We start from the raw sequence: 23,964 nt of genomic DNA on the forward strand, positions 1-23,964 counted from the left end.
TTTGGACTTGTTTCTGAAAGTGAAGTTACTTATTTGGCCTCTAAAATAAGCGACAATAAACACAAGTTATGTTATGTTCAGTTAAGAGACGGGATGTGTGTATGCACGTGAGCAGCGTCTATTCTGCTCAGCTGCTCCCAGTCTATGGAATGCTCTCCCTGACCACCTGAGGACACCACAGACAATGGAGGCTTTTAAAAGTGGCCTTAAAATCAATCTTTTTAGGAGAGCTTTTCCTTATTATTTTAGTTTACTTTATCTTATTGTTTTCATGCTATCCATGTGTTTTTATTTTTAGCACTTACCTGTTTTATCTTGTAGCACTTTGGGATTTGCATAAATATAAAGCAAATTACAAATTAAGTGTATTCTTATTCTTATAAGGTTTGGGTGAGTTATCAGCTGCACTAGAACACCCCACAAGTGTTCTGCATATTCATATGGTGAAATTGTCATGATCTTGGCACTAGTGCTGGTCTGATTCTCCATCTGGACACACCTGTGCAGCTCGCCCCATACTCATTAGCTTTCACCAGATCCACCTGCACCCCTCTGACTATATAACCAGCTCTCAGACCAGTCACTAGTGCCAGATTATTATGAGCCATTGGAGTCTAATCCCGTGTTTTCTGTATCCTGTCTGCCTGCCTGTTACCTGACCTGCCTCCTGATTCTCTGAGCCTGCCTAACCCCTGTCGGACCTGATTATCTGTGCCACCTGGACTCCTGACTTGTTTCTGTGCCCTGACTCTGCCCCCGGATTCTGCTTTGAATTTTCCCTGGATCTCGGATTACCTGGCTCTGACTTGGAACCTGCTCTCGGGCATTACCAGCAACATACCCTACCAACAGGAGCCTGCACTCACCATCCCAGCCTGATCCTGGATTGTGAGAAGGTTAGTGACCTTAAACGCAGTGACTGTTTCAACTCGTAAAATTGCTCTCTGGTCATTAACCTGTTGTCTCCGCTTCAAGTGGTTCCTGTCCCTGAAGCTAGTGATTCATCCACGACCTGCAGCAGTTTACTCCTCAATAAACTGTCTTTAAACGCTATCTGTTCTTGTCTGGTTGAATGTGTGTTTTGTATGTTTAGAAGCAACAATGCCACAGCACAATTACAGAAAAATGAGAGGATGGTACAGGGCTGGAGGTGAGGTCTTAAAAAATCTTTATTTTTAAACCTTTTTAAGTGCTGCTGTCCAGTTTGGTATTTTCCGCCATTTTCCAACTGTTTTATACAAGCAGACAACACCAGTAAAATGCTGACAGGTGAGTGCACATTAATATCAAATAGATAAAGTAGTAAAATGACTGGTGAGTAAAAATAAATAAGCAAATCTAAAGAATGATGATAATTCAAATAAGGTACGTTCAAAGATTTTGATTACATGTGACAATAAAGTGGTTATGTTAAGCTTCCTCCCCAGAACACATTTCCCATTTCTGAATCCAGTCGAATCAGTTAATTTCTCTCCTTTGATCACTAGGAGCGTATAATCAACCAATCACAGCTCTTGGAAGACAGCGTCAAACCTAGCAACGGGTCAACCACACCTCAATAAATCTAGAAATACATTTCTGCTGTCTCCTTACTTACAGTTCAAACTCTTAGAAACTCTGAGAGGACCCTGAGAATCTTTGTGAATTTGGGCACAGCAATCGTTGTACAAATCTTAACCACTTCATCAACGTCTTTTTTTGCCATGCTGAGGTTACCAAATCAGCACACAAGTACATAAGAACAGAATTATAACAGAAAAATTTTTTTTTTTCAAAGAAATTGATTTAACATTAAAAGCATTACATTTTCTTAAAAAGAACAGCCTGTGAATGCCCTTCTTACAGATAGCATCAATTTTAGCCTAAAAAATTACCTTATTAGAATAGAATATTTTATTATTCAGAATGGTGTCCACATACTTACTATGTTGTTGGTAAAACCATAGACTCTTCAAAAATAAATCAGCCTCTGAATTGTCTTTGAAGCATTTAGCTGCAGGTATGAGTTGTTGCACCACTGAATGAATTTGCCTCACCTTCTTGTCCTAGAAGAGGCTCAGGCTGCATTCAGACTGAACGTGATTTGAACTACAGGTGGATCTGGGCAAAGATTGGGCAAAGATTTCAGTCTCTATGTGTGCAAAGCTGGAGAAACAATATACTTAAAACAAATTTCAGTGACTGGTAGTTGTAAAAAGGATATATTTTATGATTCTGGCTGGGCTAACCATGTGGTTGCCGCTGCACCCAGTCATCAGGATCATCAGCTGCATCTGCGTCCCTCAAGCTTGCAGCACAATCAGACTCACACCCTGTTCACCTGTACCCCTGCCTTTAAAAATGGGGTTTCCACCATCAGCTGGCACCAGATTATTGAAAGCCTTGTCATGAGTAAATCTCCAACAATCCTTGTCTGCCTCACCTGTGTTCTGACTAAATTCACGTTTTTGGATCATGGATTTCCCTCAAGCCTCTGTCCTTACCCTCAGTGCTCTGAGCTTAAAGCTGTGATTGCTGCTCTTGACACCGTGATGTCATTGTTCCCCCGAATGTCACCATCTAGATCCTAAATGAGCCCCCGGAACAGCTTATCAGGACTGTCACTCCCTCCCGGATTCTGAGAAGGTAGGTTGCTCATTAATTCCATTACAGTCACTAACCTTTCTCTCTCCCTTGCAGTCGTTTCTTCTGAGAGCTCCCCTGCAGTTGCCTGTTTCCCACCAGAAAGTTTTGTTAATAAACCTTTTAAATCACACTCGGCTGACTTTTTGGGCTCCCAGTCTGTAGCTTTACAATTTACTCTGGTATGTGGCAGATGAAAACAAAATTCTTGCCACACTTCAGAATTTTTGTTAAAAAAAATCTTTTTTGAAAACCATTTATTGTGTTTACTCTTCACTTCAAAATCCTGCACGACTTTGTGATGGTCTTATAATTAAATGAGTTTTGTGGATTCAATGCAAAAAGAGTTCAAGGCATATGAGTGTTTTTGCTACTGTGGCTGCGGCGCTGAATCTTAATTTGATTATAATCGCCGTACACTTATTAGAAAAAAAAACAGCACCCCTTAATGCAGTTTTAAGGAGCAGCATCGCAGCTCATTGTCCCTAATTAATCCTATGTACCCTGAACCTGTGACAGTCAGACAACTTTTTGGGGGGTACGTTTAAAGAACAGCTACAGCTCTTAAATGTTCTCTCTGACAGAAGACAAAAGTAGACAATGCCGACTGTAGGCAGCAGCGACCCAAATAACACTTAAAAAGTGACAAGCCCCATAACAGCCAGCGGCAAACCTGCACTATTCATTATTCTGATCTATTCTGGGTTTGCCAAATGTTTACATCATCTTTACATTTCCATTAGTGCCTTCTGTACTGTTCTCTTCATTATAACCCATTCCCAACGTGGCAGTCTTCTTTTCCCACTTGTCTTGTAATCATTTTGCCGGTTACTGCCCTAAAACACGAGCAAGTAATGCGAGGTGACAACTGCTATTGGGGCATGTTATGCCTTTGGGCCAGGGATTAAACTCTGGATTTCATCCAGACTAGTGAAACAATCAGCATCAGTGGGGAGGAGGATGGGAAAAAAAAAACAAAAGAAGGGACTAACCCAGGAAAATAAAATATGTCCTGTTGAACAGCCCAACAGTTAAGGCAACAAGAAACATAAAATACCAAGCGAGGGTCGTGTTTGAAATCAACGCTTGATCAACTGTGTGTTTGGCCAGAGAGCCAAGGACGCCAGAGGAACAAATTCCATGATTTTGCTCACAATTGCCCCATGTCTAAATTAACTGTGTTGTGCCTTTCCCAATCTAATAATCGACAGTTCCTGTTTCTAACTCCCCCCACCAGCCGTCCTGCCATTGTCCCCTCGCCGACTGACAGCGGCCATGCCTCTCCCTGGCCATTACAAGCTGTAATTGTTTCTTTATTTCCCTCCTGACAGACCAGCAGTGTTACATTCACATGGCCTTATGTCACCCTCTGGAGGCATAGAGAAAAGGAGGTTGCATCAATCAGCTCACCCGAGGAAGCCCAGCAGTGTTTCATGAGTGACACATAACTCACCAGCCATATATCACACTGACTAAGTGACTTTTGACTTAAAAAGTAAATTTCTAAAGATAACTGAGCAGAAGGTGGTGGCCAACAGTTTGAACCACCTACCCTGGGGGGAATAACAGTTGTAATGGTGCATTACATGGTATTGTGTAGCAAATATTTTTCTTAGTATCAGAACAATATCAGTATTGTGAGAATCTTAGTTGTGACACACTTATTTGTGTTTCACTTGGACTTTATTCTTAAAGTTGAAGTTCTCGCATTAAAAGTGACATTTGACACTATTGTTAATTTACAAGTTCAGAGGACATCTTTTTCAGGGAGCAGAGGCATAAGCCACTGTGGTGAAAAATTAGACCGTTTCAAGTCAAAGAAGGTAAAGAGATATGGGATTACCTGCACAGACCGGTCCCATACCGGTACTGACCATCAGTCTCCGGCATTGCTTGGCTACAAAATTGATGCTGGATATCACTCATCTGTAGGGTTTTATCCTTTCTCATGTAAACTTTGTAAAAACAGATTCCCTTCTGTTCAGATTGTTTATGGTCTAGTGGAATCAGCACAGATTCCTCTGGGGCTGTATAAAGCCCAGGATGTCAAATGGCAAGCCAATAAACAAAGATGCTGCGTGACCAAAACTAAACAGAACCTGCTTCATGACTCACTGAGTGCAACTCTGGAACATTTCGAAGTAGGATTCTTTTCAGGCGGAAATATATTCCCGGTGAAAAAGATCACTCTTCGGTGTTGACTGAGAGCTTTAATATTTTCAGGCATTTGTTACTGCACAGCTCTGAAGGTTGCACCACAGCATTTCAGACCTAGACTGCGTGACATTGCAACACATTAATCCCTTTCCTTGTGAGAATCTTTAAACATATCTGCAGCTCTTCCTGTCAGGTTAGGTTAGTTGTAGGATCAAAATGACAGGCAAAAAAGGTGAAGTGAAACAATACTTTAATAATGACATTTTTGCCTCCTTACTACCACAACATGTTAATAGGTATGAGCACTATTCCTGTTTTAGAATCTAATCTTTCTCTGCTGTTGGGCTCTGACCCAACACAATTCAATGGATCACAAATATTTCTCTATAAAAGAAAAGCCAAGAAGAAAACTAATAAAAATTCATAATCATTCATAGATCTATACCGGGACCTTAAATTCTGGTCCTCGAGGTCTGGTATCTTGGAGCTTTTAGATGTGTCCCTGGTCCAACACACCTGAATAAAATGGCTGAATCAGCTCCTCAGCATGCAGTCAAAGTCTCCAGAGGAACTGATTATTTGACTCAGGTGTGATGAAGCAGACACGCATGTAAAAGTTGCAGGACACTGGACATCAAGGACTGGAATTCAAGATCATTTCTCTATACGCTATTCATACCCTTTACAGTAGGTGGGGATAATGTTTTGTCCTTTTTCTTGTCCTTGTATTTGTCCTTCTCTGTCCTTGTTATTATTGGGAAATTCTGTTAGCACAAATCAGATTTTTTTTTTGTGTGTGTGTGTGTGTGTGTGTGTGTGAGATGGCAGAATGTGTGGCCGTTCACACATATTTGTCTTTTGATTTTTACGCTTGGATATACAAAAAGCTCTGGATGTCTCTGGATGCAACTGAATCAGCATCCAGTCAAACATACAGTAGCAACAAAACATGTTTTTTTCCCCCTTTAACGTCAAACATTCGTACATTTTCGTTGTAAGCCTTCCAACGCCGAAAGAAAATGTTTCTATCGGTTTGTCTTGGCCCTTCGCCGAGACGCTATGCGCAAACAAGAGGTGGACAACACATCCAGTCACAGCAAACAAAGTGAGCTGACAGATCTGTCTGGCTTCTCAGCAACCGAACCTCTATTCTTGCTGACATTTAACTACAAAGAAAAAGGAACAACAGAAGGAAAAGATAAGCAGTGCGAACCAAATGGCATTTGCTGAGCCAGGTTTAGATTTGATGCGATGTAATGTACTTGACAGGTGTTCGACCCGAGGCTTACCTCCCATTTACCGTCCTGGGTTTTCCTCCTGAGCTGAATGTTCCAGTTCTCAGCATCCACCTCTGCACAGTGGGCGATGGTCATGGCAACGGGGCAAAAGAGATCCAGGCCTGAAGGACCGTATGTCACCTCTGGGCCCAGAAGGATTTCACAGCCTTCCAGTGTCTGGGAGCTAAACAGCAGAGAAGCACAAGAACACAAACGTGTTCAGAGGTGATTTCACATCATTTATATTCATATGTAGTATGCTTTTTTTTTTTTTTTTTATTCAGGCCACAGAATGCCCCAACCCAACACAAAAATGTTTTGGCCATTAAGACGTGTTTTAAGTTATTTTAGCCACTCAAGTAAAATATCAGAATGTCAGGTTTTCAGAAGCCTGGTGCACAAGAAAGAAAATATAATAGCAGGACATGGAAGCCGGACCTTGAGGGATTTTACGAGAAAAAAAAAAAAATCTGAAGATGAGAGTGAGACAAGTGCAGCAGGACGGGAATCGCAGAATGATCCAAATCCTGAGCCAGGTAAGAAGCAATGCAGCTAATGCTAATCGGTGCAGCTTTGCATAAAGTAACCCGATTTCTCAAATTCAAAACAAGGATTTCTCCTGCCTATTTTTTGTCTGTGGAGAGCTCTGGTTAGAAATTAGGTGACCAAAGAGTAAATCATCCATGTAAACGTTTTTAGTTATAGTCCGCTCCGGAAGGTGGGTCTTCGGTCCTCCACAATCACTATCAAGCCATTTCCTTCTGGATAATTTTCACCTAAACTAGTGCACTCTCACAATCTCCCACAGGTGCTGGGTCCCAGGTATTAAATGTTCACTTATATACAGAAAGGCTATAATTTATTTACTTTCTTTTACCTTTTTTTTTTAGGTATCACATTACACATGTCAGCTTAAATAATAATACATATGATTTAGCAATGGTATCAAGGTGTTACACGATTGTATCTGTTGCTTTATGTCTGTTGGTTGTGCTGTTCTTTTTGTGTCTCTTTCCAGGTGATGGAGCAGACAGAGGAAGTTTTATAATTCTCTTCCTTTTATCTCTTCTTTCTTTCACCTCTTCTTTCTCTTTTTTTTCTCTTCTTGTTTTTCTTTTACTCTCCTACTTTCCCATTGTAGTGTCCATATAATTTGAAATTCTCCCTGCAGGAATCACAATAAAGCTATTTACACGCACAAATCAAGCGGAGCATTATGGCGAAAGCTGTTTGCTCCACTTGTGAAAGTAAAATCTGTCGAGCTCTATTTGGCATTAAGATATCAATTTTTATTGCCACATTGCTAGACAGGACACTGGGAAAAAAAAAAAAAAAAAAAAGTTATAGTCCGCTCATGTCTAATTACTTAGGGCTGGATTTGTTGAACCATGTGTTTTAATTTTTCCCAACAAAATCACAGTTCACTATGTATATAAATAGTAATTTTGGTATGTCATAAAATACAGCTTACCAATATGAAGTATTTTGTACTGTATTAGAAAAAAGATGACCAAAGTGAGCCTTTTATTAATTGTCTAATGGACATGAAAAAGAAAAGATTCAGAGCAAAATAAAGAAAACAGGAAAGTTAAAGCTATAGTTGGTAATCCTGTTCAGAAACAATCTTTTTCTTATACTGGTTGAAATTGTTCTTCCATCCTGACAGTGGTCAATACATTATGTATTCAGAAAAATGAGGTTAAACAATATTATCTCTGTGGGAGCTGCAGGCCTGGTTTTACACTGACCAATCACTCACTTCATTTCAACAATCCTACATTGTAGCGGACTAAAATGACCTTTCCTGACTGAGTGACCCTCGTATGTGTAATGACAAAACGGATGGCTTTCTCAAAGGGGGCAAATTAACTGGCAACAGATGCAGAGGGCAAGAATTCCCACTTATTATATCTCTAAGACCGGATGTGAAAAATTGATAGGGACTGGATGATAAACAGCAACTCCAAAAAACATCCTTACTTTTCCTAACATGCTGGCTGTTGTCTTACGAAGTTGAGCAAAGGTATGTTAGTGCACGAACTTGCATAGAAGATATCCAACATATCCTACTTAAAATACAGAAGGCTTTATGAGAGATTTGCAGAGCATGAAATAAACCGTGGACATAGACATTGTGTTTGTGTGTGTTGTGGTGGGGTAGGAGGTTAGAATGAACAAAATTATTAAATTGACCAAATGCTAGAATAATGAAAAACATATTTTTTCCAATAAATTTTAATAACTTTTTTAAAATTCAAAACTATACATACATTGCCTTAGTAGTTTTTACAACTACCTTATAAACTGAATTATCTGTGACATTTTGCATACCCTTCCAAAGGCTTTCACAGTTGTTTGCTTGGATTTTGGACCAATCCTCCTGACAGAACCGGAGTAATTGAGTCAGGTTTCTAGGCCACCTTGCTTGGACACACACCTGTTCAGCGCTGCCCACAGACGGTCACAGCGACTGAGATCAGTGGTCTGTGGTGGCCCATGTAAAACTTTGACCATGTTGTCTTTCAGCCACTTTGTAACTAATTTGACAATGCATTTTCTGTTTGGAAGACCCATTTGTGCCTAAGCGTTAACTTTCTGTCTGATGTCATGAAATGTTGCCTCAATATTTCCATAAAACGTTTTTTTTAAGTGAACTGCACCAGTCCCCCCTGCAGTAAAACTCTTACAAAAAATTAATGCTGGCTGTCCTACACTTCACAGTTGGGATGATTGCACATCTGCAGACCTGTTTGTGGAAGTTTGCCCCCAGAATCACCTGGATTCTGGGGGCAAAACATTTCAACTAACTGTCCACCTACTCAGCTACCACCTACCCAACTTCTTTTTTCCCCCACCTGGGTTATTGAGATGGATCAGAACATTTATTCTTTTCCATCTAAATGTAAGTTTACATCCAGACATTACATTTTTTGTCTCACCAGACATACGGAGACCACAGGAGATATCGCTGAGTGCATTTGTAAACTTCAATCCGGTTTCAGGGAAATGGCTTCTTCCTCTCTGAGTGGCCTTTCAGTGCATGTCAATACAGGACATGTTTATCTCTAAGAAACAGAACCCATCTCCTCTCTGAACTGTAATGATGGCTGGACATTCCTGGGCTGTTTATACTTGTGTATAACTGTTTGACCAGATTGCCATTGGGCCTCCAGTCTTAAATTTTACCAGACTTGTGAAGACTGCTCTTCCTGATAACTTGTCTGATGTGTTTTGATTTTCCATAATGTCATATGAGGAAGGAGTTTGTTTGAGGCGTTGTCTTAAAATCCATCTGAAACTGGACCTTTATTTCACCTCAAATGATTCCAGAATCTTAAAAAAATATTATATCATCATTAGGCCTGTCCCAAATTGTTTAAAGGTAAAGTAATTTTAGTATATGTCAACTACTTTCGAGAAAATCTTTCCAAAAATGTATTTTAGTATTCAGCAAATAGAACTAATTTTAGTAATTCTTGCTGACCTAATACAGAGATTTTTACATGTTGATTTTAGGTCAAACAACATTAAAAAAGGTTATTTGTCTCTCTTCTATTGTTTATGTGAAAATCTGTTTGCAGCTATATTCCATATTGAGGAATATGGGAGGGAGAAAGCTTGTATTTATAGAAGACAGTGAGGCAGTTTAGTCAGATTGCACATGGTGCTGTAACACTTTGTTCAGTGCTGCAAGCACTGGTTAGACTTTCCATATTTAAAATTTCCTATTTATCACCACAGACGTGTTGTGTTCATTTCTCTTTGAGCCTTTGTTCTTGCAGCGAGGAAAACAACAAACTAATGAGAGGAGCTCAAACACTGCTGGGCTCCAAATACATTCCTCTGGGGTTGTACTTCCAGGTCCGACCGCCTCCGAGCCAGCGTGTCACGCACTTTCGGCTCCGCAAGTTCAAGTTGTTTCTCTACAACTGAAGGACAGCGGGAATTAGTTCCAGCGCAGGTGAAGAGTTGCCATGCTTTGACATTGAGTTGGAGTGTGCTCATTAAAAGCTGCTTACAGCAAACATGCCTTGCCGGTGTTAGGTGGCAGCAGCAGTTGGGTTTTTCTGGAGGCATCATGAATAAGGAAAGCACCTTAACAAACATCTGTTCGCTGCTATCAGTATCCACAGGTCATAGGTGGGTGGTGTGTGTGTGTGTGTGTGTGTGGGGGGGGGGGGGGGGGGGGGGGGGTCATTTGTTAGCTTTGCTCCCTTGAGGGAAGCATTATGGAAAGCTACAGTTCTCGGATATATGTGGTAAAGGGTGGAATAAGGCCCTTGTTGCTGGTGTTAAACGTTTAATGATTTTCAGTGTTGTGAACAAGTATTTGCTCCTTGACAGATTCCGTCTGTTTTTGTGTATTTTGCCCCATTTAACTGTTTTAAACTACTTAATATTCAACAAAGATCACCCAAGTTAAAAAATACAACGACCGACACATTTGATGTGCTATGGATCATTGACCAAACCAAACTAATGGAAATGCTCTAAAGTAGGTGTCTTCAACCCCAGTCCTCAACGTCTGGTGTCCTGCAACTGTTATTTGTCTCTTCTTCAACACACCTGAGTCAAATAATAAGGTCATTAGCAAGACTCTGGAGAACTCGGCTGCATAATCAGGAGAACATTCAGCCATTTTGATTCAGGTGTGTTGGACTAGGAACACATCTCAAAGTTGCGAACACCAGCCCTCGAGGTCTGGAAATGAAGACCCCTGCTCAAAAGTCTCCTTCAGTATATCTGCTGCAGAGTTCAGTTATGGTAATGTGTCAAGATGCTGATGAACCAAACCTGTCCCAGACCATCAGACTACCACTGCCATGTTTGACTGCTGGTATGATATGCTTATTTTGAAATGCTGCTTAGGTTTTACACTTTTTTACAGTTCTTATAAGCTCCACTTGTAAATCCACAAAATCTCTTCCAGAAGTCTTGATCATGAAGTTGTGAGATAGGCAAAGTGAGATAGGTATTTGGGTTCTTCTTTGATATTTGGGCCTTAAAACTCACCCATTGATGCAATTTATACCCATGCTTTATTGTTGAGTCTTAGACTTTAACCATAACTGACCAAGTTAGATCTGCAGAGCTTTAGGTGTTGTTCTTGGTTCGTTTGTGTCCTTCCTGATAAGCTATCAATGTGATTTTGGCCTACTTCATGATAGACAGGTCCACTTTAAAGTGAATTATTGATAGTGTGACTGCTGAAACTGAAGTCAACTTTTCTACAAATCATTGAGGCAGATTTTAAAAATAATAATAATAATAATAATAATAATAATAATAATAATAATAATAATAATAATGAATTTTATTTGACGCTGCCTTCCTCGGTACTCAAGGACACCAAACAATAACTCACAAAAGAGAAATAACAATAAAATACATAAAATCAACAGATAAATTTGTATTTTTGTGTGGATGGTTACGGTGTCTTTCTTGTAACAAACTGAAATCCTCATTTACTCTGATTATTGTTGTCTGATATTAAAAAGAGTTTGTGTAATGATCCTAGGGTATTTGTGTTTTGATTCATGAATGTATTTGAACTGTTTCTCGTTTCCTGTATTGCACTCTTTAGTACTCCTTAAGCGTTTATTTTCACATCTGTAGATTAGTTACTGAATCCTGTTATCAGTTCACGTTTGTATTATGTTCTGTTAGAATTCTCTGTGTATTTCCTCCCTGTTGTGCCCCTGTCTATTATTCTCCCTCAGTTCTCTGCTCTCTTTGTTCTCGGCTGTCGCTGAGTACTCATCTGATGACTTACACCTGTTCTCCTTGCCTTCTCTCCTCACTCCCTCTGTATTTAAGCGGCCTGGTCATCTCCTCTCCTTTACTGCTTCCTCTGTTTTGCTACCTCCTGCATGTCCCTCAGCTCCTCGTCAGTCATGTGTGCCTTGCCCTGTTCTTGGACGTTTACTGTGGACATCTCCATTAAACCTCCATATTCATTATGCTGCTACAATGTTTTTCTCTGAATTTTGTTCTGGTAACATCAAACATGACACTTTGATTATCTGAAACAATGGTGTGGGGAAAAAAAACACTAACATAAGCAATATGTAAGGAGCAACACATTTTTTTCCACACTGTATCTTTTCTTCCACTCCATTCTTCAATCTTCAGCATTTTCACAAAAATCCTAGTAAAATACATTTTACCAAGTTAGTGGTTGTAACACTTCAAGGGGTAAGAATAGTTTACGTAAAATAATATAAATGTGATACATTTTGGATGGTTGGATGGACAGATGGGTGGATTCAGAAGTGCAAGATTTTAAAAGGCAAATAAAGACCAGCAACATTTAAGAATAGAGTGGCAGTAATAATATTTAGGAGTATTAGTGATTCCTTTTGTCTAAATAGTGCTTTGATGACAGCATTAACACATACTGTCCCCCCCCCCCCCCCCTTAACTTTAGGTTCTCACAGCTTTTCAGACTACTTTCAGAAATGTCAACAAAAACCTTTTGTTCACACGAATATTTCAACATCTTCAGCACAGCTCGTTGTTTTCATTGTCTTGCTCCCTTTATTCTGAGAAAAGCAGATGCAGCTTGTTTCGTTTCTTATAAAGACGACTGAAGATGGCTTGCTGAAGGTGAAGCATGTCACCAAAAAACCAAAGCAGGAAGGGGTTTGTTTCCCGCTGACAACAGCCATGCAACACACACCCTTAGTGCGCTGCTCCGGATAAAAAATAAATAAATTAAAAAAAACACCCTTTCACATCACATATTTATCCCAGAACAACTGATTGTTTACTTGTTATGCTGTGAATCACACTGCCTTAATTGTCTTAAAAGCCTCTGAAATGATACTCCAACTTTTTTCTTTTTTTTTCTTTTGACACTCGCCCACATCTCCTGGAAACTTTTGTGTTCTTTTTTTTTTTTTTTTTTTTCTAAAGAGAGCTGTTATGTAAGCTCCTCAGCTATTAAAGCATTTCTATCTGAATCAAATCTGCCTCCGTCTCCTAGAACACCTTCATGGTAAATGTTCTCTCCGGGTGATGACATCCACTCCAGACTTCCCAATTACTGCCTCAACATCTGACTCGGAGTGTGCAGGCTGGTGTGGCGCGGTGTGTGTGCGGACGGGGGGGTTTTCGGCGGTAGTTAGGCTTTTTCTCCAGCTGTCAGTTGCTGCAGGTACCCCTCTCGCTGGCCTGAAACCCCGTGGAACAGCGCTCGCCGTCAGTTCCTTTGCTGAGACAACACCGGCGAGCCTCTTGACTGCTTCTAAGAGTGCTCTTGATCCCCCGGCCATCAGCGCTGCGTTTAATTCAAAGTATAGGAAAGAAGCAGATTACCTGCTCCTTAAGTAGCCAGCGGCTCGGGGGCCCCCGTGGCGGCGATTTCTTTCCTAAACTGCAATTGTCATCACGCTGAAGGGCTCTATATGGCTCCCTGACGAAGTGCATTATTTAAAGTGAGCGATGACTCACTCCTCTGGGAGCGCGAGAGCCGAGCAAAGTGGCAGATTGGGTCACGAGCGGAGACGGCGGGCCTAATGAATGCACGCATTAGCACGCTCCATTACCCTCACCTTTATTTGCTTGTAGTCTCCCACCTGTTTGTCCCACGGCGCTTTTGTCAATTTCCAAGTTGACTCGGACTCCTAATGTGCAGAGCTGACACATTAATCAACCAGACATCTAGAGGTGACGTACCCAAAATACCCAAAGGAAGACGTGGCGTTTTTAGTTCGTTTTATAGCTCCCGTTAACCAACTCTTTACTGCGGGGAGCGCCGCTCGAAACAGGCCTCGGTAATCAGGCTTCATCTGAGCTTCAGGGCTTAACCTGAAACATGAACAACAGCTTCAATCAGCAGTCTGTTCGATAAACAGAGCACGGCAAAGAGCCGTGTCTCAGAACGCCAGCATAATGACCGTTCTAACGGTGACACCACTCCATCTGTACTCTTAAAGCCTCGTCGTACCGCGGGCCCCTTGAACGAGGAAACAAGTGCAACCAACAAAGCTAATCACTTGAAGCAACTCACCCCTCTATTTGGTCACTTATTACCTTGTTACTCTAACAGCTAAAAATACCATCAACTCCCTCAACAGGTTCAATAAAAGCTTTAGGCGGTGGAACGCAAACAATAGTTTGTTTTGTCTGCTTAAAGCTTAGCAATGCTTTTTTTTTTCCCCCCCGTAATTCGTTCTGTTCAGACACAAATCAGCCAAGATGTTATGGAAACGAACTGAAAAGAGGGGAGTGAAAACAGGAGTTCCAGTTGCACCTGACTGTAAGATGAATAATCTCAGGCATAACATTATGACCACTGTCAAGTAAAGTAAGAGGGACTGAGTGTATCGTCATCATGATGTTTGATGGCAGGCGCAAGGGATATATAAGGCAGACAGAGCAAGCTTCATGAAGACTCGGAGCTTCCCCAAAACTGCAGCTCTGTGTATGTGTGTGTGTGTGTGTGTGTGTGTGTGTGTGTGTGTTCTTGTACTTGCAGCTGACTCATTTTACTATTAAAGTGAGGACTTTGATGTAAAGTGTGGACCTTTTTTGGTCCACTTTTTTTTCTGAGCTAGGGGTTAGGTTTACCAGTAAGGTGTCAATTAGGTTTAGGTTAGGGTTATGTATACAGTAGTAAATGTTAGGGTCAGGGTTAGGCCATAAAAATACTTGAAAATTTATGGAAGCCTATGTAAGTCAAGGCATGGTCCTCGCTTTGTATTTTAAACAAGGATGTGCATGTGTGTGGGGGTTGGGGATGGCGGTCGGGGGGGACTGGTGACAGGATCATGGCACACTGATGCACATGGAGAGCGAAAGCTGGCCTCTGTCCTCTGATCCACCAGATAAGCTGCTGTAGCTCAGGTTGCTGAAGAGGCTATTGTTGGCTGTGATAGAAATGTGTTGCAGTGCATCCCGCGTTACTGTGTGTGGGGCTGCACAGCTTTAGACCTGTGAGCATGTCCATGCTGACTTCTGTCCAGTGCCAAGAGCTCCAATAGCGGTCCCGTGGCCATGGAAAAATGGATGAAGGTGGCCTTATACAAATGTTTTTTTATTATTTACAATTACCGGTACTTCTTTTTAATTTCATATATTTTAAACTGATCCAAGTTGAAAGAAATGCAACCAATTGATAAAAAAAAAAAATCAATGTAAAGCACCCCAGCTTACTGATGTCACTGACTATGCAGCAATCACCACTACAGTGTGAGTAGGAGGTGATGATGAGCAGTTTACTATATTTAGCCGTCTGCTATGCAGCAATCCCTCATTCTTAGTAAACGTGGAAATGGGGGAAAGGCTTGGTGTGATCTGGCATCTGCAGCGACCGACTGGAAGCTTGAGGCGACAGAGCAGTCACACAAAAACTATAGATGCACTACTTTGGGTAAAAAGTTGACAGAACAAAAGCAAGATCTCCCATATTGGCTTCATCTAGGAGAGTAACAGCTAAAAATATAACCTTAGACCCAACGGTACAATCTATGGGATGAGTACCTACGTTTAGTGGCAGTGGTATCTCCTTCAGTGTGGCCATAATTGCCCTTTAAGAACTTATATAGGTGTGATTCTGCACCTTGCAAAACTTTTCATTCTCCTGAACTTTTATTTTTTTGCTTCAAAATTTAAAGCTTTGAACGTCTTACAGGGCTTTGTTCAAACCATTATCTGAAAATGGAAAGAGGATGGACCAACAGTAGAGCTACCAAGAGATGGGCGTCCACCTAAACCTGGAGGCATGGCAAGGAACGATAAAATATGCAGGTTGTTGAATCTTATGTCTCTGAAGTCCCAAATGGTCTCAACAGCTTTATGTCTCTTCCATAACATCAGTATAACCATAAGTTTTGTAGTCTACATGAGTTGCAACTATGATGAATATTCAATAATGTTATGCTTTAGTTGGTGTTGCTGACAGTTGTGTGATCTGGTAATTTGCCTGTAAAGTGGCCAAAAAAAAATCTCTGATGATTTTGGTTAGACTGCAGGGCCAGTTGTGAACACTGCTGCTTATGGCTGTCCATTTGGATCTGAATACCAATGTTTTGTTTGTATGTTTTCTCGTTAATGTTGCCCGTATGTGTAGATTTGTGTCTTTGTGTTTAACTCCTGCAGGTTGTGAGTCCGTATCACATACAGCTTATAGCTGAGCTCCTAAAGGAACATGGGAGGAACACGAACACCTGGTCACTTTGCCTCCCTGTTTACATGGATGCAAGGTGAGCCAAGAACCTGTTTCAACACAAACACTATCCCAGGGACCCTGTACGGAAAAAACAAAGCCTTTTGATGAATCTCAGGAGGACGCTTCTTGGGAACCAGAATTAGCTATTGTACAAATCTGAAAGACCTGATTCAGGATGACAAATCAGAATCCCCTGTTCAAAACTCCTCTTCCTTATTCCTTAACAAACACCAATTTCCAATTTCTATTTATTTATATTTTGCTCTCCTAAAATCAGGAGATACTAAGTGGTAAAAGTCTTTTGGAAACATCCCTGGTGACATCTAACGTCTGGTTCTGTGGGTTATCACCTAGAACAGAACTTTGTTCCCTTGTACTTTGCTGCTGTACTACTGCAGAGAAGCTGCTGCAGATACAGCGTTTTAAAAGGATGTCCATCTTTAAGCCCAATCAGGAAACATTGCGGTTGTTCCATTTTGCTCCTAAAAACTCTCCAATAAAACATCATTGCAGGAAATACAAGATGAACAGTTAGTTGAAGGTAAATAACTCTTTCAAATGAAAATGATGAGTAGAGATTGATCAAGCTGTTCAGCTGGAGGAATTCTTCCTGTTTAGTGACACAAAGCAGCGTGATTGCACGACTTTTAATTGGAGAGACCAACCGCTCTCTAAGATCCCATCGTTTTCTTCTCTATTGTTACCTGGAGGTACAAGACAGCTGATGCTGAGCCAAGCAGAGCTAGCGGTCTGATTTATGTCCTGACGGTGTTCTATACAAAAACCTCTTTATAAAAGCTCTCTAAGTTATTGGACCGTAAACTGTGACACGTGAGTAATTCCGCTGAACAGGCAACACAAAGAAAAGCATTTTTACTGGACAGCGTTGTAGCCACCTCAGGTACAGAACAACCTAAGCTGTTTTCTACTCTCATATCCTGTGAAATGTTAAGATATATACACACAGTGCCAATTACAAGCTAACATATATTGATTATTAACTTGACAGACATATTCATTTGAGGTTTTTGACGTTTTTTTTTTTTTGACATGTTCTTTTTTCCAGGTTGGCTAATGCTTAAACACATGACTTCAATGATTTCAAACATGAGAACTGGGTGCACAAGTTGGCACCTAATTGATTTTTTACCGATACAGAAAGTGTTCAATTCAAACATAAAGGCTTTAATATATACATGCAGTACTGTGAAAAAATATGTGAATGTTTCAGATCATTAAACAGCCGTGTTTCTTTCTCAGTTAACATTGATGTTCAACTTGTGTCACTGTGGGCAGTTATACTGGCCTTCTAGGAGAAAAAGTTTGACAGGAATGTATAATCCAAGCAGACAACGGTCCAAACCTCACAATAAAACCAGATAAAGCAGGCTGGCATCATATAATGGAACGGCCCTGAAATATTTTGAGAATGTGCCAACTATGCTTAAAAGCTGGTTCTGTGCAAGGGGACCTATCAATTTAAATAAAAACGCTGCCATCTCTGTTAAGAATAACTAGATAAAATGTATACCAAACATTTTTGATGATTACTTTTGGTTGTATAGATAGAACAGAGATTAAAGATGAAAGAAAACTGGGATAAATCTAAATGTGGGGACCCTGAAAAACACAATCCTTCAAAAATAAATAAAAAATAAAACCCCCAAAACAACACAACACTGATGCCCATGATGAGTGTCCAAGGTTAGGGCTCTGATCTGCACTGTATGTGGACCAGTCAACAGGAATGCTTTGCTACTTGCCAAAACAGGCCAAAATTATAATGAACCGTTTAAGTGTTTGGCATGAGTTGTACTCTGGTATGGAGCCAGTTGTAACAAATGACAGCCATACAAGTGCCAGCTCAAACAGTGTATCATCACAGGAGCCCCACGGCGTCACATCCAAGTGGAAATTCCCTGGTTTCACCATAGATCAGACCTTTTACCTTCAGAGAGTCAGAAATGTCAGTTCAAAGTTCGATAGCAGTTATTTCTTAAGTGTAAAGTCACCTTGGTGAGGAGAGGAAGGTGTGAGCGCTGGATTGAAACCTTGAATGATGGGTCTGTCCAAAGCTCTTGGCAGTGAGAACTGTGAACAATGAGAGCTGACAGCCAAAGGCGAGCGCAGCCTCCACGTCTCTTCCAGAAATGCGGATCAGCTGGGTCAACCGCTGCAGGCGACCTGGACTCTGACTAGAGGGTTATGAATTAAAGCTGGAAACCGTATCACGCCTACACTCGGGGGCTTTACAGCTGACAGTGTGTACAAAAGATAAAAGGTTTAGCCCTCACTTCATAAAACTGATCCTCGGAGGCTGTTTCAGACTGAGAGGTTTCTGATTAATGAAACAAAACGGAGACTGGAGATACACCGACAAGTCCCGCATGTCCAGGTTTCTGCTGAAAAACTAGCTGACATGCCCTCTTACATATTTATTCTGTTTTTGTAGTTTTACCAAACATTAAATTCAACGTCAGACAAATATATGCTGGATAAATACAAGGAATGATTTCATTTCTCAAAAGAAAAAAAGACTGTTCCAAACCAACCTGGCTCTGTTTGAATTTAATTGTTCTTATTAACTCCAGAAATAGCTGTGATTACCCACATTATTTAGACAACTAGGTTCTGTTTAACTACACAACGCAAAGCCTGATTTATGTCAGACATGTAGAAAAAGGAAATTACTTTAAAATAGTCGGTTTAACACCGGGAAGTAGGGCAAACAGCAACTCACCATGGCCAGATCTGAAGAAATTCAAGAACTGATGGAAAACAGTCACTGAAATCCATCAGTCTGGGAAGGGTTACAGAACAATTTCTAAGGCATTAGGACTCCATTGAACCACACTGAGAACACTTATTGACAAATATAGAAAACATGGAACAGTGGTGTACCTTCCTATGAGTGGCAGAAGTACCAAAATTATTCCAAGAGCACATCGACTCATCCAGGAAGTGAGAAAGAAGTGGTACAACAACAACAAAGAGAGACTGTGTAAAAACAAAGCGCATGGACGAGTTCCCAGGCCAAAACTGTTGCTAAAGTAAAACAACAAAAACTCTCTTCACATTTTTCCCACATACTATCATCTCCAAGACCTTTGAGGAACTCTACGGGGGATTCCCAGCACAAAAGCGGAACTTTATGGAATGTGTGGATCACATCAAACCTGGCACAAAGCTAACACTGCATTTCAAAAAGAACATTATACCGGTAGTCACATATGGAGGTAGTAGTGTGACAGCCTGGTGTTATGTAGCTGCTGCAGCACCTGAATGGCATCCAGCAACTAATGGAACCATGAATTCTGAATTCTAGCAGGAGGTCCTGACTGAACGTGCTTGTCCATCAGTTCATGACCTTGGGCTCAAGCAAACTTGTGACCTCAGGCTCAACAGGACAATTATCCAGCAAGAACAATAATCAAATGGATGTTGCAACAGACTGGTTGACGGTTGCAAAACGCTTGATCAAGGTTAGTCCAACCAGTCAGTAGGTTTAGGGGTCAACTGCTGTTTCACATCGGATAATTTTTTTTAATCTCCTTTTAATATCGGTAATTATCATGTGTAAACTGTGGTTGCATTTACTTAGATTATCTTTGTTGGGTTTTAATACTAGTTTGATGATTTGAATTGTTTAAATGAGACACAAAAGTTGCAACAGAAAACATCTGTAAGGAGACCCAATCCTGTATGGAACCCGATTTCATAATTAAAGTTACACTAGTATGCAAATGAAAAAATGGTTTCTGCCATTATAAACTGCAGGATTTACCTTTACAATAGCTTAGATAATCCCAAAGAAGACGTGAACAATATCTGACCTAAAGATACTCAGCCTTTAAAAGTTGTAGATACGTACTAAACGCTTTAAGAACCTAAAGGTGAATAGAAACTCTTAATTAGGAAAATCTGAGAGTCGGAAGAAGCAGGTCAGGAAGGGACTGAGACTTGATGCTTTAGCAGGAAAGTAAAAAAACACAGTCCTGCAGATGTCCTGTAGCCTGGCAACATGAAGACGGGCACCGACAGCAAGGGGGAAGAAGCCCCAACAGACCACGGAAAGAAATGCAGGTTTCTACAAGAAACAACAGCACACAACTCCCACAGTGTGACTGAGAAAATAAGCACTCGAAAAGAAAATGTGGCAGCATGACACTTTTCATGTGCTTGGCTTTGTGCTGCATGCTTGTCATTTTCAGCCTTTGATTTTTACAGTTTCTGTTGGATTTTATTCAGCTCATCCTGGTATTCTGTTTTATGCGCTTTTGTTTTTTTTATACGTTCTTTATCCTCGTTATACTTCCTTAGTTTATTCCCTGACTGTCTGTTAGTCTTGCTTTCTACTCTCTGCACTCATAAAAAAGCTTTTAGCTGAAAACCTAAACATGGAACTTGACAGATAGCTCTTTGGGATTCACTTTGTTGATGCAAAAATATGATTTTAAGGCAGACTTTGTTGCCTTTGGCTTTTTTTTTTTTTGCAAACAACAAAAAATGGTTACACTGTCTTATTGGGAGGTTGCAAAATCATTTAAAACTGTTTTGTTGCAGTTGTAAAAATGATTCGTTGATGATTGCATTCTGTCATTAAGCCGGATGATCCACAGAGCTGTGTTAAGCACATAAAGCATTCATCTGAAAATGGTCCACTAATGTAACACTGGATACAAATTGAAAGCCACCGAACCTTGTCAGAAGAATAAACACATACTGATCCGAATTTTTCAGCTGATTTCCAATCTTGATTTTTTATTTTATAATGCTCTAACCTGGTGACACAAATGTTGACCAGTTTTTAATTCTTACTAATAACTGAAGGAATACAAAAATCTATGAGAACAGCATGGAAATCATTTTCTAGTCTTCCATTAAGATCAGAGGTGATGTCACACTGTGTGAGAGTGAGCAGTCCCTGGTCACAAGGCTGTGGCAAACCAACAGGATTATTGAGTTTGGATTTCTTTTAGCAATTTAAGCAAACAGTTGGACTCTTTTTGTGTATTTCTTAGACAACGTAAAACCTTTAACGTCAGTCTGAGATTTCCAAAAGACTTTGAATATTTCTAAATCCACCATGCTACATGATAGACAGACGATGATATTTTGAGGATAATAAAGGATAGGCTTACGACATACAGCCTTCTTGCTATCTGCTCTTTCTCTCATTCTCTCTAGCTCTATTGCAGCCTGAATGAGCCACTGACATGTCTCGACGTGTCTTTTTAAAGATCTTCCTTCACCTCTGTTCTTCCACTGAATTCCTTTTAAAACACCTCATTAATGCTTGAGAAAAAAAACTTTGGCTCTTCTTCATTCAGAAACGAAGTATATTGTCCGTTAAATCTTATACCACCATTGATCATAAACTGATAAAACTTTGAGATTGTATTTCACAGATTTTTGCGTAAAACCTTGTGATTCTGGTCAACAGCTAATTTCTCCCAGTGTTTCAGTTTAAGACACCTTTAAAAACTCTCCTGATATGCAAGATTGAGGAGAATTCTTTATTTTTCTCTTTTATAAAGATTTATTAGCTAATGCAAGCCTCCAGTATGCATAACCCTGTTCAAACTTGGCATTAACATCTAGCATTTTTGCTAATTCCGATGCAAGTAGACAGCTTTAGGCGTGGGTGTCTACATCAGGAGATAAAATCTGACTTCTACACTTAGCGTGTAGAAAAAAAAAAGTAGCTATGTTACATATCTACTTTTATCTTATGAGCATAAATCTGTTTTTGGCATTAAGACCAACTTTGTATTAGACAATAAATTTTTTTTTTTTTTTTAGATAATCATACTTGGATTAGGTTATTTTATGACGTTTATAGATTGTTTTATCATGGCTTGTGATTTTCAAGATACACATTCTATTTGTAAAACAAAAAAGAGCAATTCTTAATATTTTATCTGAATATTATTTATTCATATTCATTTAATCAATATTTATTCATATTAATCGGACCTAATATCTGATTAGGTACCTTCTTCTGATAACTGAGCCGATGTAACATGTGAATTTCTCCAATGTGAGATCAATAAAGCCTTCTCTTATCTTATCTTATGTTATCTTATATTGTGTTGTTCTCCTGAATCTAATAAAGTATGTAGTTTTATGAGCTGGATGTATCACTACACCCATTATTAACCTTAACAGAGACAATGTAAGTCACATCACACAATGTGTCTGTGGATGGATTCCATCTGGACTGCTATAGCACTGCAGTTAAAAGTTTTGTCGACCACCTCTGAAAGAGGCCTGAGGCAAAGCAGCATCAAAGCCATCTGAATGAGTGTTTGGTGCTGGCCGAGCCTGATCGTATCACCCAGGAGGTATGTCAGTCTTAGTGGTACCCAGCAGTGCCTCTTGGTCCTCCTCTCCATGCTTACTATCCCATTTACTGCCAAGTTGGAACCACAACTAACTTTTCAAGTACTTCAAAGGTGAATTCACCAGTGAGAGAAATCACCAAGTTTTGGCAGGTAGGAATCTAAAACTGCAGATAAAGGCAGCTCCAGACGGTTTTGCTGATCACAGGAAGGTCAATTTATTTCCTGCGCGATAAATAGATTCTCACAAAATCAGCCATGGCTGTCCTAACAGGCCTAAGATGAGAGCCAGCAGGGCGCCAGCCTGCGGTGATTTGCTGGATTTATAGTGAGCCTTCGGTCAGCAGCTGTTTGGTGAAATATTTGTTCCAACTGGGCAACAGGTCTCGGAGGAAATAGCTCTATTGTTATCATCTGCCCTGTGGAAAATCTGTCTTTTGGAGGCTGTGAATAAGGTACAGCAGACCGGTGAGTAGAATGCATGGCATTCATCAGAAAAGTCTCCACCAGATCTCTGAAGGCTCAGACAGAGAAATGAGCGGGTGCTTCGGCCAGCTAGTACATAGCTGTTTGAAGCTCAAAGACATTAGCAAGAATAAAAACTTTTCAGCACTGAATACGAGCTATTAACTACACTGAAGTATAGATACCGGCAACAACCATGGGTAACCCTGTGGCCGTCAATCTGGTAGTCTTAAACATCCATCTGTGGAGGAATAGATAAAGATCAGGTTGCTCCTTTGTGTCATAAAATCATAAAAAAAGAGCTGCTTTGACCTATTGAATGTCAATGAAAAGATGTATCATAATTAATTTTTTCTTCTGAGGCAACAATGAATTCTTACTTTTAAAAGCGATCTAAAGAAAAGTCCCTCATTCCTCTGCTATTTGCATCTCATTATTTCACAGCAGAGCCAAGACGAGCCACGGCCCCGTCATTACACCTGCTTACGCATGTATTGCACAGGGTCATTTTTTCTTTTGTGACTTCGCTCAAGAGGATCATTCACAATAAACCGTGACACTTCAGAGGGAGCTGGAAACTCGCGCCTCTCCGTGGGGAGCGTGTGTGCAAAAAAAAAAACACCCTTCCACCTTTCCTGCAGAGGAGCTCAGTCCATCCAAGGGTCATTACCTGGCTGTGATCGGAATGCATAATGTACGCGCCGGCAAGATGAAAGGACCGGGGAGATGTCTGCGCCTTCTGTGTCCATCAGTGCGCCACGTGCCATTCGTCTCTGCATTCATTGTGGTTTAAACAAGCTCTGTGGGTTGTGACTCCCTCCCAGGGGGCCCAGTTGTTGACACCAAGAGGAGCAGATAACTACATATTGACACTCAGAGTGGTGAAAGAAAGCTGTAATAAAAAAAAAAAAGGTGACCGGAGGACTGGAGG

The 23,964-nt window shown here is 40.5% G+C and overlaps 1 protein-coding gene across 2 annotated transcripts in view; it reads right to left on the reverse strand.

Moving 5' to 3' along the window:
* Nucleotides 1-23,964, reverse strand: part of unc5db (unc-5 netrin receptor Db) — a 121,681-nt gene that overhangs the window by 34,090 nt on the left and 63,627 nt on the right. For both annotated transcript variants that reach the window (XM_036144667.1, XM_036144666.1), the window contains one exon: nt 6,069-6,240. In XM_036144667.1, the coding sequence (XP_036000560.1) occupies nt 6,069-6,240 (172 nt within the window). The remainder of the gene's footprint in view (nt 1-6,068; nt 6,241-23,964) is intronic.

The sequence above is a fragment of the Fundulus heteroclitus genome, chromosome 12 (genome assembly GCF_011125445.2).
Source record: "Fundulus heteroclitus isolate FHET01 chromosome 12, MU-UCD_Fhet_4.1, whole genome shotgun sequence".
NCBI lineage: Eukaryota > Metazoa > Chordata > Actinopteri > Cyprinodontiformes > Fundulidae > Fundulus > Fundulus heteroclitus.